Raw genomic sequence first — 20,030 nt, forward strand, 5'->3', positions numbered from 1 at the left:
TTTATAGGCGCACTATTTAAATTTGTTTGGTGTAAGCGCATGGAGTACTGCCCAGGTTGCCCGCGACTGAATCGTTGCGCTGTGTGCATTTCACTTTGGTAGCTTTCGCCTTTCCTTTAGTACATTTCCAACCGTGGTAAAGAACTGCCAAACCCATGATTCTCTCTGGGTGCTAGAGCTAGGCACTTCCTCTACCTCATCTTCATGGTCCTCTTCATTGTCTTTTGAAGTATTGTGCTTCTTTGTTGTGTAGGTCCTCCACCTGGTGGTGGTGATGGCTCTTGGGGAGGAGGGATGGCAATAGCTGATGGCATCTTTAAGATAAATAGCAGTTTCACAAACATATCTTTCATGTACTGGGTGATTGTCTTAGCAGTGCACGGTGGTGGTGTGAGTTATGGTTGCTTAGCTTACCATAATGGGTGAATTTCTGGGGGTTTTCAGTTTTACTTGTAACCATAACGTCCCTCAAACAAAGTTTTTTCATTGCCTTTCATAGGTTTTTATCAGTGCAACTTAACCATAACATCCCTTTAACAAAGTGTTTTCATTGATATATATATGTGTATATACAGCCTGGGATCTGGTCATGGTGAGGGTATATGTCATCACGGTACATGTACAATTGTTGTACATGTCAAATCTGCTAATGAATGAAGTCCAGTAAAAGTGTACCAAATATAGTAAGTATTTAAATGTTAAATAGTAAACAATGCTCTAAATGTATAGCGGTCTCTAAAGAAACGTGCACGAAGGAAGTTACAGCAAACCAACGGAAGTGTAGCACAATGGCAATGTGTGTGAATGCTCAAATTGTGCAATTGTTTCATCACTGTTAAACACAGCTCAGACTGGGAAACCCACTTATAGAGAACGGGCATGCCCACAGGATGAAGAGCGGGTAAGGATAACATGGGGCTATGGGTAGGCGTTCAGCTCGCTGAGCTATCTCAGCAGTGACCGCAAGTCACATAGCATGTGATTGAACTACCAAGCAAGGGCACAAGTGAGTGGTTTGAGAATGGCATTGGCCGGCAAGTGGGCACTGTGCTGAAACCATGCCAAATGATCCCCTCAATAGTATAACCAAACCATGTACAGCCTGGGCAGCACCTTGCCACCCCGGTTACCTGTCTCACCCAGATGCTGCCAATCCATGAACCCGTGCATGGCAGGGTTCGATTCCTGGCAGGAGAGATGGGAAAGTAGGGGGAATGCTCAAATTAACAAAAGTGTCAGCCCACAATTCCCTCTAGACACAAGGAAAAAATAGCATGAACACCAAGCCTAGAACACATGACAAAAGTAGGATCTGGTGTGCTTATCTTTAGTTTTGCTAATTGGTCGGGGCTGGAGCCAATGATGGTGTGAAGACAGGACACTTATCTGCACACAGGACCTCCATATACCTAATAGAACTGTGAACATTAGCGGCCCAGGCACTGGACCCAAACCCCAAAGCTTGCTTCCTACCCAAGCCGACTATATAACGTAAACCTAATCAAATACATCACATGTGTATTTACAGTTATCATACTTTAATGGGGCATCCCCACACAGTTGCCTTCAAATGTTGATAAATTGCTCGGTTACCCCCCAATTGCAGAACTCGGTTTGCTTTTTGCTATGCATTCGTTGACGCTCAGAAGCAGCAGGCCTTGAAAAGTAGAGTGACCCAGTTATGGCTAGATCAATGTCAAGGGCTTGTATATTGGAGGAGTGCTTGGAAACAGACCGGGGACCGGATTACGAAAACTTTGCACCAGTGCAGGTGCCAACGTTTCTGTAACGTGGCTCCAGGTGTGCACAGCACCTGTACTTGACGTGATTTTCAGGTTGATCAATTTCAAGCGCAGCGTCTATGAGCCCTCGAGCATGGTGGGAACTAGAGGCACAGGCCCAACTGCCCGTTGAGTGGTGCAAGTTAAAGTAGATGGTACGAAATCTCTCGGTTGGTTTTTTGGGTTGCCCTGCAGCTGTAGTAACTGTGCCAGGAAAGACAGGGGAGTGGGTGAAAGCAGCAGCATCAAGGCTGTGAGTTGTGGGAAGTAGTCTGGAAATATGGGAGGATGGCATCAAAAGACAGTAGGTTATTGTGGCGATCTTGAATAATACATGTTCCAGTATTCTAGATGTTTACTGCAACTCATCTGCCTAAGCACCCAACAGGGAATAAACGCGACCATTTCTAGAAGTCTATAATAGTGAATTGGGCTCAAGGCTACCAATCCATGGTCTGAGATTCTAGGCAAAAGCAAGATATCCATAATCTCTACCTCGCACTTCGACTTCAGGTATGTGTCTGTAATAGGCATACAAGGGTTGCATTGCTAGGTGGATTTTCTGGTATTTTTTAAGGCAGCCCTGGTTGTGCTATCAGCCAGGTAGTTTGTAGCTAAGCAGTTTTTATAAGTTGGCTATATGAATATGAATGTGTGTATGTTGCTTACTGAGCTGTCCATGCAAAGGAAACTGTATGCGGTGGGTGTCAATGATCTGTAGCATTTCTGAACTGCACATTAAGAAAATGAGTAGGTGCCCACCAAAGTGGGAGAGTGCAAACTCGAGGGCAGCGAACTAGGAAGTTGAAGATCAGCCGGATGCCAGGGAGACAGAGGATTTCAGTTGTGTACATATAGAAGCTGCTTTCCTGGTGATCAGATCTCACGAGGTACTTGAAGTGTACATTAGCGTAGTGGCTTGTATCATGACAGGTGTAGGTGGGGGGAGTACCCCTACCCACCAGTATCGACAGCCTGAGTGTGTGAGACAGCAGAGTGTTGATGCTCAGCAAGATATACACGGTATATGCATCTCTCTAGCAAACGTCCTCATATGAAGCTGTTTCCATGTTTAGGAAATCAGGGGTGATCGAAGACCAGTCACAGAGTGAACACTTCAAGTGCAGCAGTCAGATTAACTCATTATGGAAAAAACACAGCAGAATGTGCTATCCAAAACGCATGGGTCAGGTTAAATTTGACTTTAAATGCAGAAAAAACATGACAATATTTTCTATCAAAACACTGCATGGTAGATCAGGGGTGATTTAATTTTTGCAGGCATGGAATACAGAGCAGGAGTTCCTACTCAAGCGAGCACATGCAGGGGATCAGGCACATCAGAGTACATCTTCCCAAGCACCTTAAAAACAAGAATAATCCCCCTACTCTGCAAACTCTCACTTTAGACCTAGATGACTACTAACTACAGGATGATCACTAGCCTTCTGTTCATTGGTAAACGTATTGAAAAGGCCTTTGCCAATCCATTTCCATGCTCTGATTACCCAACATAACCTGCTCTGTGACTACCAGTCTGGATTCAGAACCAGATGTAGGACGAAAGCTGCCACCATCCAGGTCATAGATGATGCTCTCAAAATCATGGTACTCCTATCTCTTGGGCCTTAAATGTACTTTCTGCCACGTTTGACGTGGTTGTCCACTTCTCAATCGCAAGCCTACACGCAGATAGAATGGGGGTCACAGGTACAGTCCTCAAATGCTTTGCCTTCTTCCTTTCAAACGGATACCAAACAGTCTAGATGGGTATCCTCAGATCGGTCCCACAAAGTTCAAATATTTCCCCAGTGATCTTCACTCTTTATGTGGAACCCCTCGGATTACTACTAGGCAACCCAGATACCCCACTGCACTAATATGCTGAGGATACTCAGTTATACCTCAGTGTGAATTTCGTGCCTCTATCCATGCTTGGATGAGGAGCACTTACATGAAACTCAATCCCACCAAAATTGAATTTCTCTTACTAGTCCATTCATCTAAATAGGAGGCATTCAACAGAGGCTGAATGGCATGCACCTTGATGGATTTACACCTCAGTTGGTCCCATGTGCCAAATCACTCGGGGGTTATCATTGGCATCAATCACTCCTTCGGCAGCATATCAACAAAGGGCCCAAATCACCTGGTATTAACTAGCACTCCCCCGGATGATAAAACCATTCCTCCACCTGAGGATTTCAGAACCATAGTCCTGGCCCTGGTAATCTCACACCTTTTATGGAGGGAATGCTCTGCTCACAGGTGTCCCAGCCACACACCTGAGCCTGCCCTTATGGCCGTTCAACATACCGCTGCACTCCTCATAACGGGAACTACAACATTTGGCAACATCTCCATCATCATAAGAGAATTACACTGGCTACCAATCCCAGCCAGGATACTCTTCAAAATGGCCTGCATTGCATATTAGGCAACTACTGCCCGAACACCATCCTACCTAGCCACAAAACGTGCAGGTTCAAGTAGGACTCACTCTTCTAGGATTCAGCTCACTGTAATGCTTGTGGCTAAACTGTCAAGCAAAGGGAACCAGGAAACATACCTTCTCTCACTATGAAACACCAAATTAGTGGCCCTGTCTGGGTTAATGTCTAGAAGTGTGCTAATTGTTCCTTATGTACAACATTGCTTTTTTGTTGTCCATTCTTATGAGGGCCCCTGTATTTCCATATGGAAGCCGTGTAAAGCAAGGCAAATTGCCATGAACTCCCAGATATTGTAGTCTAACAGAACCGCTAGATGTGCACATATCCATTATGCTTTGTAGGACTGGAGGCATCAGTTGTAATGGCCACTTGAACTGGGGATTGGTAAAAGGATGTCCCTCGAGCAAGTTCTGTTTGTTCCACCACTCCAGGATGCCCGTTTGTGTAATGACCTCTAGATCTTTCCAATCGCAGGTTGCTTGTTACCATTGTGCTCTGAGCCTTGAAAGGGTCCCATGTGTAGTACTGTATCTGGCACCAAATACATGCAGGATGTCGTAATGTCTGGGATGGTGTAGTCTAGACTTAAGTAAAAAAAAAACATCCTATTGTTCCAGTATGTTTTATGGAATCGAGTTCCAGTTTAACAATGCACAATATTGCTAAATTGAAGAGGAATTGTTTTTAGCTCCCTGATGTTTCATTAAAGATATGGTTACAGAGAAATAACAAACTACCTGTTAGCTGCAAGGCTGGCCACTTCCCTGTTGGGGTTCATTTACACCACTAACCTTCCAAAGCACCTTTGGAACCAATCACCCACCTCAATCCTAGCTTTCACCTACTTCACCCCTCTGACCTTGGAATTAGTCAAAACACTAATCACCAGATCCAAATCCTCTGATTCACCTCCCAAAATGTTCCCACCTAAAATCCTCAGAAATGTGGACTCTTATTTGCTCTAGAATAGCAACCCCCGCACTTGCGGACTGTTTCTGTATCCCTAGACTCCCACTCCCAGCACTTGACACCTGATGTTTACACTTACCATTTCACTTGCCACCTGCTGGCCGTTACCTTACCTATTGTTATTATTCTATGCCATGTACTGCACTGTCCCCTCCCCCCGCACATTCCCCCTTCCCTCAGCCCATGCACTTGCGCAATCTGAATGACACCTGGCCTAGTAGGATCGTTGTCTGTCCTCCCTGTGTTCCCCCTCCCTTGTCTCGTCGCGCCTTGAAACACTTGCGTACAGGCGCGTTAGAAATGCCCTATCATATCATATCAAGTTGTACCAAGCTCCTTTTAAGAAGTTATTATGATTCCCCCTTCCTAAACAGACACATCTGGACTACTCATACAAAGCAAATGCATAACCATACATAACCTGGCCTGCTGCTCCATCCTCAGTCCTTTAAAATCGAGCTTCCTACCAGATGATGCATCTCACCTCCCGTATGTCCTTTGTCAGATGTTCTTTGTCAGACTATTCTGATGTCTGAGTGTTTTCATTCTGCTGAACTTTTCCGTTGCTATCATCACTGTCAACCACTAGAACTTCCAGGATCACAATCTTTCTATGGCTGGTTTTGAATATACAGTAGTAAATTGCCTACTCTCCTTCCTTGAACTCAGTAAAAAAAAAAAAGATGACTCTCTGTCCTTTTCTCATACCCCCATTTCCTGTCCTTTTACAAGTAACCATTCTCTCCCCACTTCCTTTCAAGCTGTACCTCTGTTTCTTAATATTTTTCCTCGACAGGAAGTGTCAGCCACAAATGCTATCAGCTCTTCACCACTTCACTGGTGCAAGAACCTCAACCAGTGCCTCAACCAGTATTGCCAAGCCAGCCAACTACAGGGTACAAAGTTCATTCAACAACCCTTTATTTTTTTGCTGAGTTTTTTTGCTGAAAGATTTCAGCTGAAAAAACTCATTGGAAAACATGGCAGGGGTGGCTAAGGGGATATACGGGGTAGGGGTAGTGGCAGGATATAGAATAAATAAAAGGGAAGGGGGTCTAGGGGGCAACCCCCCAAATAAAATAAAATAAGAAAATTCGATTCGTTTTTTCTGTGAAAACATTTTGGCAAAGAATTCAGTGAAAAGAAATCCGGGGATGAATGAGCATAGAACCTACAGTGTATATTGCTTGTCTAGATTTCTGTGAACCGCCTCCCAATGCATGCTGGTCTTAAGGTGCCCTAGGGAGTGGCTGTCCACTGGAAAACTATTTCAATTCAAAGCAGCCTCCATCATCCACAGATCCCTCCTTGGAACAGACCTGGACTATCAGATTTCGAGATTCACGCGTGTGGCTGACCTCTCAGGAGACCCTTCTCTCTCATGCATTTCAGAATTCAGGACTATAACCAAAGGTGGTAGACCCATCTCTGCTCTTGGATCTCACTTCCAGACACTGTACGATATGAATTCAACCAATCTTGCCATGGGAGCAAAGTCCTCACTATGACAAGCAACACATTACAAACATGAAAAGGGGAAATAAAATGAACAAGCGTGATGTATATAAGGGCAGTTTGGGGTTATGAAATAAAAGGTTTTCTTTCCACAGTCCATGTTAACCCAGGTGGGCTTTCTGCACAGCTCCCATCTTGCTCTCACCCTTCTGTTTCATGCACTGCAACCTGTCAGATTGCCCCTTCTTCTGACTTCACTGTCATTGTCTGGTCTCCTCACTGCTCCCTTTTTCCGCACTCATGCTTTCTGGTCAAGGGTTTGCTGCTCCTTAGTCTGAATGAAGTGGCGACTACTTGCCAACTGCTTATTTTTTTGTGGGACTCAGGGGTGCACCTGTGCATGTGTGTTGCATGGCTGCTGCCCCTAGAACTCCCAGCATTTTTGATGAGTTCCCTGAACATTACCAGACGTCCACCTTCCTGTGTCTGGAGTCATGGTGTCACGTACATGAAGGGCGGCTGCAAAATGAAGACTGCTGTGTGAGTCATTGTTGTCCATGTAATGGTCGAATGTGAAATGTCTGCAGGAGAAAAGACCCGAAAGTTATTAGAACAAAATCGACTTTGTTTTTTCTCCCCCTGACATTTATGGCAACCCGTTCCCCACCAACACCTTACTTACCTGTTGGCACAGCTCGTTGTGTGCCGCCGAATCCTTCATCCCTCTGTGATGCTGGTTCCCTTCACTTGAGAACATGAGATCCGGCACTGCAGAGTCCTTTTTTTAAAAAAAAAGTATGTTATCCTATCGGGTGGTGAGGGACACCCCTGCAATCCCTGCTCCCTTTGTTCAAGATAATGGCACCAAATTCTAAATGTGTGCGAAATGTTCTGCTGTACGGAATTTTCGTACAGCCGAAATTCGATCAAATTTACCATTCCTTTGGTTTTTTTTCCTATTTATTCTACCATTTCTACGAATAGCATGAGTCATGGTATGCTGACAGAGCACAATCTGGGCATTGTGGTTACCAATGTCCACATTACGACTCTTTCCAATTAACAAGCAAATAGTGGGGTTGCCTGCTTGCCTAACAGCGGCAACAAGATACGTATGTTGTGACCTAGGCATTCATCGTTAATGTCATCCCAGATGCTATCTATTTACCTCATTTAGGTGGTTAATGGAAGACAATTTGCAGATTGGCAGGCATGGTTCACGCCATTGTTACTCTCCTGTGTGGTGCTCTTAGCATCCTTGTCGTGTTAGAAGAGCCCCAGACACTTTGCTATCCGTATCCTATGCCTGCGTTCACACATTGCCTCCTGCCCTGATGCAACACAATGTGAAACAGTGGCTGTACTTATTAAAATATTATAGAGCTCGTCTACTTTTCACCACACTTTACAGCTTAGTACACATACCGTTTTGCCACACCTGAATACATAGACACAATGGGCCTCATTACGACCCTGGCGTACGGAGTGAACGGCGCCATAAAAGGTGCCGGCGCCGTTCACTGCGTACCGCCACATTACGGGTTCCCCTCGCGGGACACGGTAAGCACGCCTGGGAAAACCAGGCGTGCTTACCGGGTCCCGCGTTGGGAAGAGGGAGCAAACAACGGGCCATCTCGTAATGGCCCGTTGTTTGCTCCCTCTCCCATTCCCATTCAGCCCTATGGTGGCTGAAATGGGAATGGGGAAGGACTTACCGGGACTTCCGAATTCGGAATGGCCCGGTAAATCCTCATTCCGAGGACCCGGACCCCGACGCGATTTCGGCGGCAGCCATGCCGCCAATAGCGGCATGGTTACCGCCGAACTCGTAATGAGGGCCAATATGTGACAAACCCGGTCATGATGATCTGTGCAACTGAGTTTATTTCAGGTTGGCGTCTGTGCAGCAAATTCTTATTTTGATACAGCATTTTTTTCATTAAAAAAACATATTAGTTTACAGTGTAGTGAGTTGAGGGTCCATTTATTTCCTTCCCATCAAAATCCCAGACGGCAATGTAACAAAATACATCAAAATGTATGGTGCATATTACACGTTACAAATCTGAAAAATAGATTTAAGTACATGACAATACAAAAGAACTACCCAGAGGGCATAAGTGGCAGTTTTAAATTAGTGGGATGTAAATGTTTTCCCAAAAGTGGCCCGAGTGTCCAACCGCAATAGAGGAGCCATATACAACTCTAGTGATTTAAGGGTGGGTCTCCTCCAAGATTTCTTTTGAAAGAATAGGCTAAATGGTTCATTGTGCAGCACATATTTCAAATTCATTGAGTAAAAGTCATAAAATGTACAATTTAAATTATACAATAGTCCGGGTCCCCAACAATACACAGGGGCATTTCACAACACGTTTGAATGTTGGCTGTACCCTAAGCAAATCATGAGGCCATTCCCCACACTGCACGTGCCCAGAGAAAGTCATTAGTCCTGTCTGAACGGTATATGCCAGCATTGTCATTGTAAAACACATGTTCATGTAGCATGTGCCCAACACAGATCAGGAGGCATAGCTAAAGAATCACTCCCATTGCAAAACACACTTTCATGCTGCTTGTTGCTCCACTTCTGCCCCGTGTGGCTCTCCATTTCCCAGTGTTGTTTTCAGTGTTCCTCCCAGTGCTCACATTCTTTTTCCAGTGTCATTCTCTGTGCTTAAGTGCTGCCCAAGTGCCACTCTAAGAACTCACACTGTGCTAGGTTACTCCACTCCAGGGTAGAGGTAGAAGACTAGCCCTGCCCTGATGGGCAGTCTTCTAGCACAGGGTCCTTCCCTTTACCACATCATCTGCCTGCTTGTGCACAGGCTGGGAAGGGAACAGAATTCTGAGTCCAGCTCTGACCCCTGTATGACAGACAGGATAAGGGGTGGATTCCAAAACCTTTCTGTCACTTGGGGGTGTTTCAAATGTAATGCCTCCAGGTTACCATTGTGAAGTAAGGAAACCCTTCGCTGGGCATATGCAATAAAAGTACCTAGGACATCGTTACAGACAATGGGCCTCATTACGAGGACGGCAGTAACACATCAGTGCTACAGACGGGTTGCCGCCATCCTCGTAATACCGAATCTACCACCTGATATCCCAGTGCCACTGGGACATTACAAGTCCCGGCAGCCCAGGATATCAGGCAGCGGATTCGGGAAAGCACCATTCCCATGGAGTCCCATAGGACTCTATGGGGATGTGCGCACGAAAACACTGGCACCGTTGTTAAAGGTGCCAGTGCTTCTGTGAAAACTCTGGCATCCGAGGCCGTTGCACCCGGCAGGCTAGACCTGCTGGGTGTAACAGCCCCCGTCCACAGAGTTGGAGTGTGGTGGTCCGGAAAGTGTGCCGCGGTCCGGAAAGGGTGCCGTTACGTTGCTACCGGCACCCATATTTCCAGACCGCCACACTCCATAATGAGGCCCAAAGTCTGTGAGCCTGGTAAACAATCTTAGGCTACCTGTCATTCATGGACATGGGAGTGCGAAGATTGCTTTTTAATGCCATCATTTAGACACATAAAATATAAGAAAGCGAATCAACATGACTCATGGTCAAATATATCCAATTAGATTTTTACTTAAGTACTTGTAAAGATACCCGAATCTTGTCTATGCAAGCAAATTGAATTAAGCAGTTTGTGCAATTAAATAATGACCTTCAATTTCTATTTTTCAGGGTGACAGTGGCGGCCCCCTTGTATGTGAGCAGCCTGGAGGGAGATGGACCTTGTTTGGCTTGACATCATGGGGCTCAGTCTGCTTTTCTAAGGTTTTGGGACCAGGCGTTTACAGCAATGTGTCTCATTTTGTTGACTGGATTGAGAGACAAATCTACATCCACACCTTTCTAAAAGAGTGACTTTTGTAGCCATGGCACGGGAAATATGCACAGAGGTATTTCTCTGGATCCTCTTCGGAGAACCTACAGCCTACGAGCTCCATATGGTTCGAGGAGTTTGAGAAAACCGCTTTATTCTCCATTTGCCACAATAGATGCAGTGATCTGGGCCATCTGTGATTCCGTACGTTTGTGATGATTTGGTCTTCCTCCACTGTGCTTTGTTATCATTCCAGGTATTACGCAATGCGTCACGGAACATATTGATAGGCCACGGCTTCATCACATGTTTATAGATTAATGAAGGTGAAGTAAAGCCATTGGTACGGAAGTGTGTCAATACCCTGCCATAGGTATTAATATGCCACACGACCTACCGTAGATGTAGGGCTCATCCACAGTGAGTGCTTGTGTTATTATATACTGCAAACCCACACTGCGTTCCTCATATTCTACCGTGTGACACGCTAAACTGGGAAAATAATTCTGGGTGCCAAATACTAATTCATTGCAGTGTGGTTCAATTCCATTGCCTTCCACTAGGGAGCTCTGAATGACATCACATACTGCGATGATCTATTCAACATAAAGACTGAAGACACCTGCACAGGGTGAATAATCTGTACTAGCACAGAATCATTAAATGTGATTAGCTTTGGGGGTGTGGCGGATGGAGGGGCGAATTTGCCTTTTATGTGGGATTTCATTACACAGTCTTAGACATGTAATGGAGATTATAATACCCATGAGTGCCACATTGAGGACGGCTCAGATTTTCCTGCTACCTCTGTCTATAAAGACCTCATCATCTGAGGGCCAGTATCTGAAATCTAGGTCAAGTATTTTATTTGTTAAGGTGTTGAAATAGGTCATCTTCAAAGACATAAGGAAGCAATACTCTGCCATCAATGATCACCGACACCTTGCATTTTTATGCAAACACATCCATCTTCGGAACTTACTTAGACAAATTACATCAACCGAATGTCATTAGATATGGAACCATTATGACCTTCCCGCATTTTCTTTCCTTCCAACCTCCTGTTTCTCCATCACAAAGGCTACTCTATTGTAATCCGAGTTGTTTTTCCACTAACCTTTACTACACTTTAATCAACAGCAGCATTTTCCTGATGATGAACCATTGCCCATTCTTGCCCCATTCCCCATTCATTACGATGTTATTAGGGCCTTACGTGTTAAGAACTGTTGGGTACTGTAATTCAGCCATCGCTAATCCCCCAGTAGAGGAATGTATGCCTGTTGATGTGAGTGGCCAAATACATTAAGTCATCACTTCGATTTTGGGGTAATTTATTGTCTAACAAGTACATTTAAAAAGGAGGCTAAAATACTATTCATTAAACTTAACTAAAACTAAACTTCATTCAGTTTACAATGAACTGCAATAGTTCAAAAGGCTTCCTGGAATCCTGAATCTGGCTAGCACCTTACCACATTTAAACTGCCGGCTTGTCTGTGAGGAAGACCTTGGCTCATGCAGATTTTTGACTAGTCCCCAAAATAATACTACAAAGGAAAGCGATCAGGCAAATCCTAGAAAATAAATCCTCTAAAAAATGTTTAAAACCTTATACAATCTTCTCTATCTCTGAACTCAAAATAACAAAAATATTCCACAAATAGCACACAAATGTGCAGATTTAACAAATCAGACAGTAGCAATGCAAAGGGAGATGTGAGCGTACCTCATAGTAACGGCTATATCGAAAACCTAGCGCGTGGATTTACGTCTCAAAGTGTTTACTGGAAAGGGGACATTTTGTTCGGAAAAAACTACTGTCGCATTGGATTAATTTTTTGTATGTGCATCTTTCAAATCAATAGAATCTTCGTAAGTCTCAATTTAATCAAGGAAAAGTGTGTGATCCTGGTTATTATTTCCATAAATTATGTTAATTTGGCTTTATCACAGCCACAGGCTATTAACAATAACACGCTACCCACTTGTGTTGTCACAGTGGTAGCCGATTGTCGGGACATTTTGTTTCATTGTAGCTTGACGCTCCCAGTTAGGTAAAAAGAACATTGTAATCAGATGGACCCACCATCCCCCATCGAGAAGAAAAGTTGATTCTACAGTTTTTCAGTCTTGCGGTCTCTGGCCTTCGAAATGGCTACATTGGAAAGTCGCGCTGCCTATCATAAATACCAGACACTCCTCAGGAAACACTATCCATCATCCATTAAAAACATTGATTTTGGGCAAGAGCAGGCAACTGCTTTTCAGATCAAACAAACGGGGATAGTGGGACGTCCATGATGGTCTGTCGAAACCTGTCCTCGTTTCTCCACAGTATAGATTTTGCTCCTGTATCTGCTTCAGTTGAAGTTCTACAGCCTGCAAAAATAGGTGGGCATGGATGTTCTCCCCAACCCGCAGATATCTTACACTCCTACTCTACAATCACTGCTAGCCCTGTGCCAGTCTGCTGGAAACACTGATACCTGGATGTGTGATGCTGACCACAGTTCAATTGCATAAACTTCCTCCACCAACAGATGGTTTCTATTAAGACAGACCATTCCAAGCCTAAACACATCCTGTTATGCAGCAGTGACTCTGACGCGGCTCAGGACAGTTAGTCCATGAACTCATTGGATATTTTGGCCTCATGTGAAATTAATGTGCAAGTCTAGGGTGTTAACAAAGAACTCATACCACGATCACTAACTATTACGAGGGGACAGCCCCTGCCTTCAAAGCAGTCTTTATCCTGTCCTCCTTTTAGCGTACACTTTATAACAAAAACCTAAAAAATAGAAAAGCCCGTAGAATGATAATGATGTGTCGCATTAAGGAGGTTATCCAAAGTAATTCATAACTTGTTGCGGCTAATAGTTTGCAGTATTAGATTAAATTTGCCTGTTACTAGGTAATTATTTATAATGAGTATATGAATGTCTAAAAAGTTTTTCTCCCATAAAATATCCATTGGATCAACTTTTAAGAAATAATCTGTTTTTGATCAAGACATTTCCAAAGAAAAACAGATTTAGATGCACAGGCCTGCAATTAACTCTTCAAAATGCAATGTAAATCCGCCGGTCAGGTTTTTGTCACCCTGATGTGTCATTCAAGGTTTCAATAACTCCATGGCTGCAATGGACATGGTATTCCCACTTTGCTTTTATGTTACTCAGCCTTCAAACTGCTCCAATCACCACCATAGTCTTCTTAAAGCACGCACCAAGGCTTGTCCAAGGCACAGTGTATGGAGCCCTCGGCCTGGGCTAACCAGTTCATCGTCCGCGGGGGGCTCGAAAAGGGGACATGATGGGTAAAGCAGTAGTTGCTTCAAAGAAATGAACAATCTGGAAAGCTGGAATGGGCTAAGGGTAGGAAAGTCACTTGGCCAATAGGATAGGAACAGTCGGTAGGGGAGGCCTAATACAGTCAGACTCAGCCATCCACTGAAGTAGGTGAGAAGAGATCTTGCCCAGGGCATCCTTGGATTTCCTTAGGATAGTGGGGCAGAAGTCCACTCAACAAGTGATGGGGTAGGAAGGAACCAACAATACATAAAATGCAAGAATGCATTAAAGGTGTACTCCACCAATAGCAAAGTATAAACAGTATTGTTGAGTTAGAACCAGTCATGAAGCTTATTCTAGGTTCACTTAGTGAATATATATAATAAAAGGTGCAACAAATAGTACAATTCTGAATCTTTGAGAGGGCTTGGGGGTCAAAGGCCACACTGGACTGTGACTACATGATGTATGGCGGTCTGTTCATTTAAGCAGGAGCCGGTCTCAGTCAGTGGCTGGTAAAGCTCCAGCGTGCCTGAATCAGCCCTGTGGTGGACGGCCTGGCCAGGAGAAAGCACTGCCAGGCATCACAGCAAGAGCTAAGGCTATTGGCTTAATGTGGAGGTTGCGGAGGTCATGTCAAGTTATCATTCCAAAGCAGAAGTTTCTCTAGCAGGAGTCAGCGGCAGGCCGCTAGCTTTCTTTGAAACGTAAAGCATCAAGCTTAGTCTTCTCGCGGATGATCCTGCACAGTAGTTCTTTTAGCATTAATGCAGTTGAAACCAACTTGATTCATTGGCCTGTGTTTGAGGCACTTCAACCTAGAGGCAATGGCTCTTGAGCTCTACAGCTGACTCTTGGACCTTGCTACTCGGCGGGCATGCTTACACACTTTCACAGCACCCGGGCACTGCTTCTCTAGGTTTCTAATTGCAGGACTTCCAGCACACAAATCAGTCCCGCCGAGTCAGGCGGGTCAGACTACTCCTGTTCACTGGTTAGGGAGCAAGCAAGCCAATGCTGAATCTCAATCACAGCTCATGACGGACACTGGATGCCCCATAGCTGGACTACCTCTACCATTAAAGTTGGAAGTCCACAGTTCCCATTCCTTTCAGGAAATGTAGTTGTGTGATGTCATGTAGCCGACATCAAAGGAAGCCTATCCCATGACTGCTTGGAAGTATCTAAGGCATTGTGGCCACAGGAAAGCAAAAGTGATTATAGTAAGAAGTGCCTCCCTCAAATAGCTTAGTATCACTTTGCTGCCTTCCCATTGGAGAATATGCCCATGTCCGTGCTTTGATGAGATTTGTGGTGCAGCCAAGATCCTCCCTGCGAACAAATACGGTTTGCATATCTGGCAGAATTAATTGGTCAAACGCCCTTTCACAACTTTGAATGCAAATATGAGGTTCTGGCGAGCTGCTGTCCTATCAAAGGCAGTAGGACACAGCAGGAGGCAGTTTTCCTACACTCTGCTAAGCACAAAAAACATCCATATAATTACAGTGGGAACGCCTGGGCTGACCATGCAGAGACCCAGGCAGGCAATCCTCCAAGGCCTGTTTGGCCGCTCATAATTGCATATTTTGCACACAGCCGTCCCTTGATTTTGGAAACATTTTCAAAAATCCTTTCCAATAGAATGAAGAGTTTTACTATGAGGGGAAAGGTTTGTGGCGATTGTTGTCCCTACCTCCTCCTGCCAAAAGCGGAAATTGCACTGTGCGCATGCTTACCAATGACTTCAACCTTTTCCATGCTCAAAAGCCAATTTAGAACCATCACTGCAAGGGGGAAAAAAACAATTGTTTATATAGAAAATACTTGTACATCACCTTTGTGGCTGGACATCTTCTGTTGAGAACCGATTCTCAGATTAGGGGTCGTATTGCAGAAATTGTGCCCCGGTTCAAGGCAAGTCATTAGCAATAGCACAAAACTGTATTCTTTCAATGCATTTGTGCACCAGGGCCATGTGCACCAGGATAAACAAAATGATTATTTCAATGCATTTCTGCACTAAGGCAAAGTCTGGCCTGGTGCTAAAACAAAATTGTACACGCACGAGGGAAAACGTTGCTCTGCTACACAAATGAACTAAAAGTAAATGTTTGTTGGACTGGATCAGTTTCTGCCCTTTTTGCTAGTGCCATGCAAATATGCACTATAGTGTAAGCTCTGGGGCAAACATTGCCTTGACTACAAAAATGAACTTGAAAAGCTGCACTGGTGGCATTTTCTGTATGATGTCTGCAGGTGTGCAAAATGAGGGCAGACTCATTACAGGTGCCCAATATTACTACACAATACAGTGAACTACCATCAATAAGAATGGTCTGAAAAGTCTCTGGTAGGTTCATGAAGTCACCACCGTTCCTTTCGCCACTTAGGGTCTCACCCCATGTTTTGTGCCATGCAGTACCATGTGCAGATGCATATTTGACTGCTCCCCCCCCCCTTACCTCCTAGCTTGGTTATTCCATTGCAGTATTTGGTACAGCAAAATTGTTTCCATTGCATGTCGTCCGACAAAATATTGTGAGATAACAAGGGCAGTTAGGTGTCACTCTTAGCATCCTCCTGTCTAAAGAGTGCAGCATCTCCCTTTGGGTCTGCTGCTGTAAGGCAGTAGCATTACTTGGAATGGTCTATTTGCTTTCCCATTGGTTTAGGGCAAGGGACTGCGGCCTATGACTCTCCATATGTTTTGGACTACGACTCCCATCATTTCCCACCATTGAATATGAAGTCTAGGGCTGATTGGAGTTGCAGTCCAAAACAGGTAGCAATGCAACTTTTTCAGATCCCTGGTGAACTAGAACAGCTCATCTTACTTCATGGGCTTGGTGTGACTGCTTTAGGACAGGGCGTCAGTGAGCGACTGAATGATATGAAATCGAACCAAAGGCGGTGTCGGCTGCATCAAGGAACTGTGTGTACCTCCTGTGCGAAAGCAGGCGTTGTAGTTGCAAGATTTGCATTTGTGAAGCAGCAAATATGTAACATTCAGACATAATTCAGTCCATTGTTTACCCAGAGGCAGTGGAGTCCAGAGCCTGCCTGGTTTCAGCACCCCTTTTGTCAAAGGAGTTTCCCCAGTGTGTGTGTGCATCCGTGTTTAAAGTTGTTGATGAATAGGGCCTTATAATAACCCACATTGTGAAAGTTTTTCTGTGTGGCAAGTTGTTGCGTGACATCACAAATGCCTTTAGGAAAGAAGTAACACGTCCAAGCTGTGTCTGCTGTAACATTCCATGTAAAGAGAATATTTGTAATTTTATAAATGTATTTTTATACTTTTTTTTTTCTAGGTGTGCAAATAGAGATGGTGTATGTAGTCTATGAATCGCAAATCTTTGTAATCGTCAGACTTTATTTTGCAGTACTTTGAAAAAATGTATACGACAATCAAATGTCAAAACACTTGTGATTGCAGTCCATAATGTCAACACAAAAAGAAATGTAACACACCAACACACAAACACACACGTCCAAATGAAAATAAAAAGGTCAGAGTTGACTTGCTTGATCCAAAATGGAGTGACATTTTTATTGCCTGAACTAGTTCATCTCTCAGGTTCGTTGTGTGTGAATAATTATTGGTGTATTTTGAAAACCCGCAGAAAGAGTGTCACTAGAGGACAATAGATGATGACAGTTCGAACTACGTCAAGATTGCGTCAGTATCCTTCCAATGAGTGCACAGTATCCTTGCATATGTCTGCGTGCACTCTGTGATGGGTTAGCGTACACACAGGCTCTTTATTGATGCGTCTGATGCACTCTAGTATCTTGGGTTGGTGAGCACAGGTGATGGGTAGTAGGTCAGCAACAATGTTCCTTTGTCGGCTCGTAAAAGCACTTATTATAGTGGGATGGAGAATAAATTGAAAGCTAAAAGCAAGGTGTAATGCTTTTACGCCTTAATTTTTCGTGGCAACCCATTTTCCTTCCGACAAAAGGCAGAGGAGAGGCATGGGGCAGAGAAAACATCTCCACCGTGCTTTCCTCCTCCATCTTGTATGAGCACTTCATTTTATGACTGCCTGAGATTTTCATGCAGGTGTAAAACAAATGGATTCCTATGCAATCTGTTTCGCATTGGCACTTGCTAATAAGCAATAGGACTCCATAGGAATCCATTTAGAGGCGCTGCCTGCAATACGTTATATGCAGAGAGCGTTGACTTTTTTGCAAAGCGTAAAGAGTAAAAGTGGTTTACATGGTTTTACTCTTAACTATGCACTTACATGCTGTAGGGTCCCCTGCATGCAAGTTAAACATTTGCAGGGCAGTGTGCAAACGTTGTTGGTCTCCTCCATGCAATTTGAACTTGACAATGATCGTATTTTACCTACATTAATAGTGACTTGTCAGAGGGTGTAGTATACCACAGTGTGTAAGACTAATCCCCAAAAATTATTTTCTTAGCTCAAGACCAGTAGGTACACTATAATTAAATTGCTTGTGACTGTTGATTCTTTTGTGTAGAGGAAAAGGAGCAGAAGGCGCTCCTTTCCCTCCCAGGGAGCAAACGATATTGCATCAGGCACCTCCGATCCGAAATTCATAGAACTGATTTTCTGTGAAGAGACTCTACAGTTACCCGGGAGGGTTCAGATTGATAACCGACCACTCACCACGCTCGGCGGGAGGAAAGAGACATGCCCACGGTTAATGTGCTGGTCCTTGATCTCCAGCCTTTCTGTTTTCATGTAGAACACAGAAAAGGCAAAGAACAGGGAAATATAGATTAACTTTACCGATTTCCCTTAGAGGGAACTGGGGAAGCAAGCAGCATTAGGGGAAGGGTGTGTAATGATTCATAAGGTGTCCTCCCTTCTCCCAAAGGGGGAGCCCTTTCCATGAAGCTAGGGAGGTGCGGCTGCTACCCAATAGTCCCCCTAGGGGGTGGTTTAAGGTGGGAGGACCATATGGGGAAGAACTCTCCTCTGGGAACAAGTATGATCACCGGGGTACAGCCCATTGAATGTTATCACTCCCCAACATTCCCTAGTCCTCCCCACTGTTCAGAACCATTTTATTGAGAATAAGCCTATGAATTGTTGTAACCTAGGGGACAAAGCTAAAAACCAAAGGTATAGATTGAGCAAAGGAGACATGAAGGTATTTGACTGCACTGGTAATCTGCCAAAAGACTGAAGGGAAGGGGATGCTGGCAAAGTGCCGTGGGAGTCCTCCACAGGTTATGCAGGAGTGAACCTGTGCAGAAGATCGAGCAGGAGAGCTGAGCCGCGGAACAGACAAAAGTACCACACAGCTGATGGAGCAACGACACTGAACCAGCAGAGCCAGAGAGAAGATTTGCAGTCCCAGTCCTGGTAACATACCATGATCCCACACAAGGTGACAGGATGTACAAGAGACCAGATGGGGACACAAGAATAGATTTGAGGCTGTTTCATGAAGCTTTCTCTCACCTCAGAAGTGGGGAGCCCGCTACTGGATATAACGGGACCCAAAAACAAATACAGATAATACTATAGGCAATCTGCCTCTTCACCGTGGGAAAGAGAGAACCACTGACCACCAGAGAAGGGTCTGGGACCCAAAAGCAAATACTGATAATACGAGAGGAAATCTTCCTTGTTGCAGTGGTAACCAGAAACCCACTGACCACTATAGAGGGATCTGGGACCCCTACAAAAGGAAGCTGAACAAACAAGGAGAACATCCTTGTTGTAGTGGCGGCATGGATTTGGGACTTAGCTAACAATAAACCAGAGTGGAAAAGTGTTCATCAAGCTGAAGAGTATGAAAAAGAACTGTACCAAGTAATATCAGGAGAAGGGAGCTATTCTCCTGGTCCCGAACTAGGAGTTGTACTAAATATGCCAGGGGAAGGGAGTCATTGCCCCTGGCTTTGTGGTCAACTGTGCCAAGCAATACCAGGAGAAGGGAGACATTCTCCTGAACTGGGAGTTGTTTTGGAGTCACCACGTGAAGGGAGTCATTCCTTGGGTTTTATTAGAAACTGTGTAGATCTTCACCAGGAGAAGGGAGCCATTGTCCTGGATGTGGAAATGTATGAAGACTGTGTGAAACCTGCAAGTCAGGGGAAGAGAGTCACTCCTCCTGGCACTTTGATCTCAAGGTACTGCGCCAGATCCAATGACTGGTTACACCCAAGAATTGTGAAACCCTGGTTCGAGCCATTATAATGCTGACCCTGGATTATTGCAACTCTTTGCTTGGTGGTGCCATTAAAGATTGTCTACAA

At 44.5% G+C, this 20,030-nt stretch overlaps 1 protein-coding gene across 4 annotated transcripts in view; it reads left to right on the forward strand.

The window, feature by feature from the left end:
- CORIN (corin, serine peptidase) overlaps window positions 1-17,325 on the forward strand; it is a 1,135,185-nt gene extending 1,117,860 nt beyond the window's left edge. For all 4 annotated transcript variants that reach the window (XM_069631711.1, XM_069631714.1, XM_069631713.1 and 1 more), the window contains one exon: window positions 10,349-17,325. In XM_069631711.1, the coding sequence (XP_069487812.1) occupies window positions 10,349-10,531 (183 nt within the window). In that variant the 3' untranslated portion in view covers window positions 10,532-17,325. The remainder of the gene's footprint in view (window positions 1-10,348) is intronic.
- The last annotated feature ends 2,705 nt before the right edge of the window (window positions 17,326-20,030 follow it).

Source organism: Ambystoma mexicanum, chromosome 6q, assembly GCF_040938575.1.
Source record: "Ambystoma mexicanum isolate Mex_15411 chromosome 6q, UKY_AmexF1_1, whole genome shotgun sequence".
In the NCBI taxonomy this organism is placed as follows: domain Eukaryota; kingdom Metazoa; phylum Chordata; class Amphibia; order Caudata; family Ambystomatidae; genus Ambystoma; species Ambystoma mexicanum.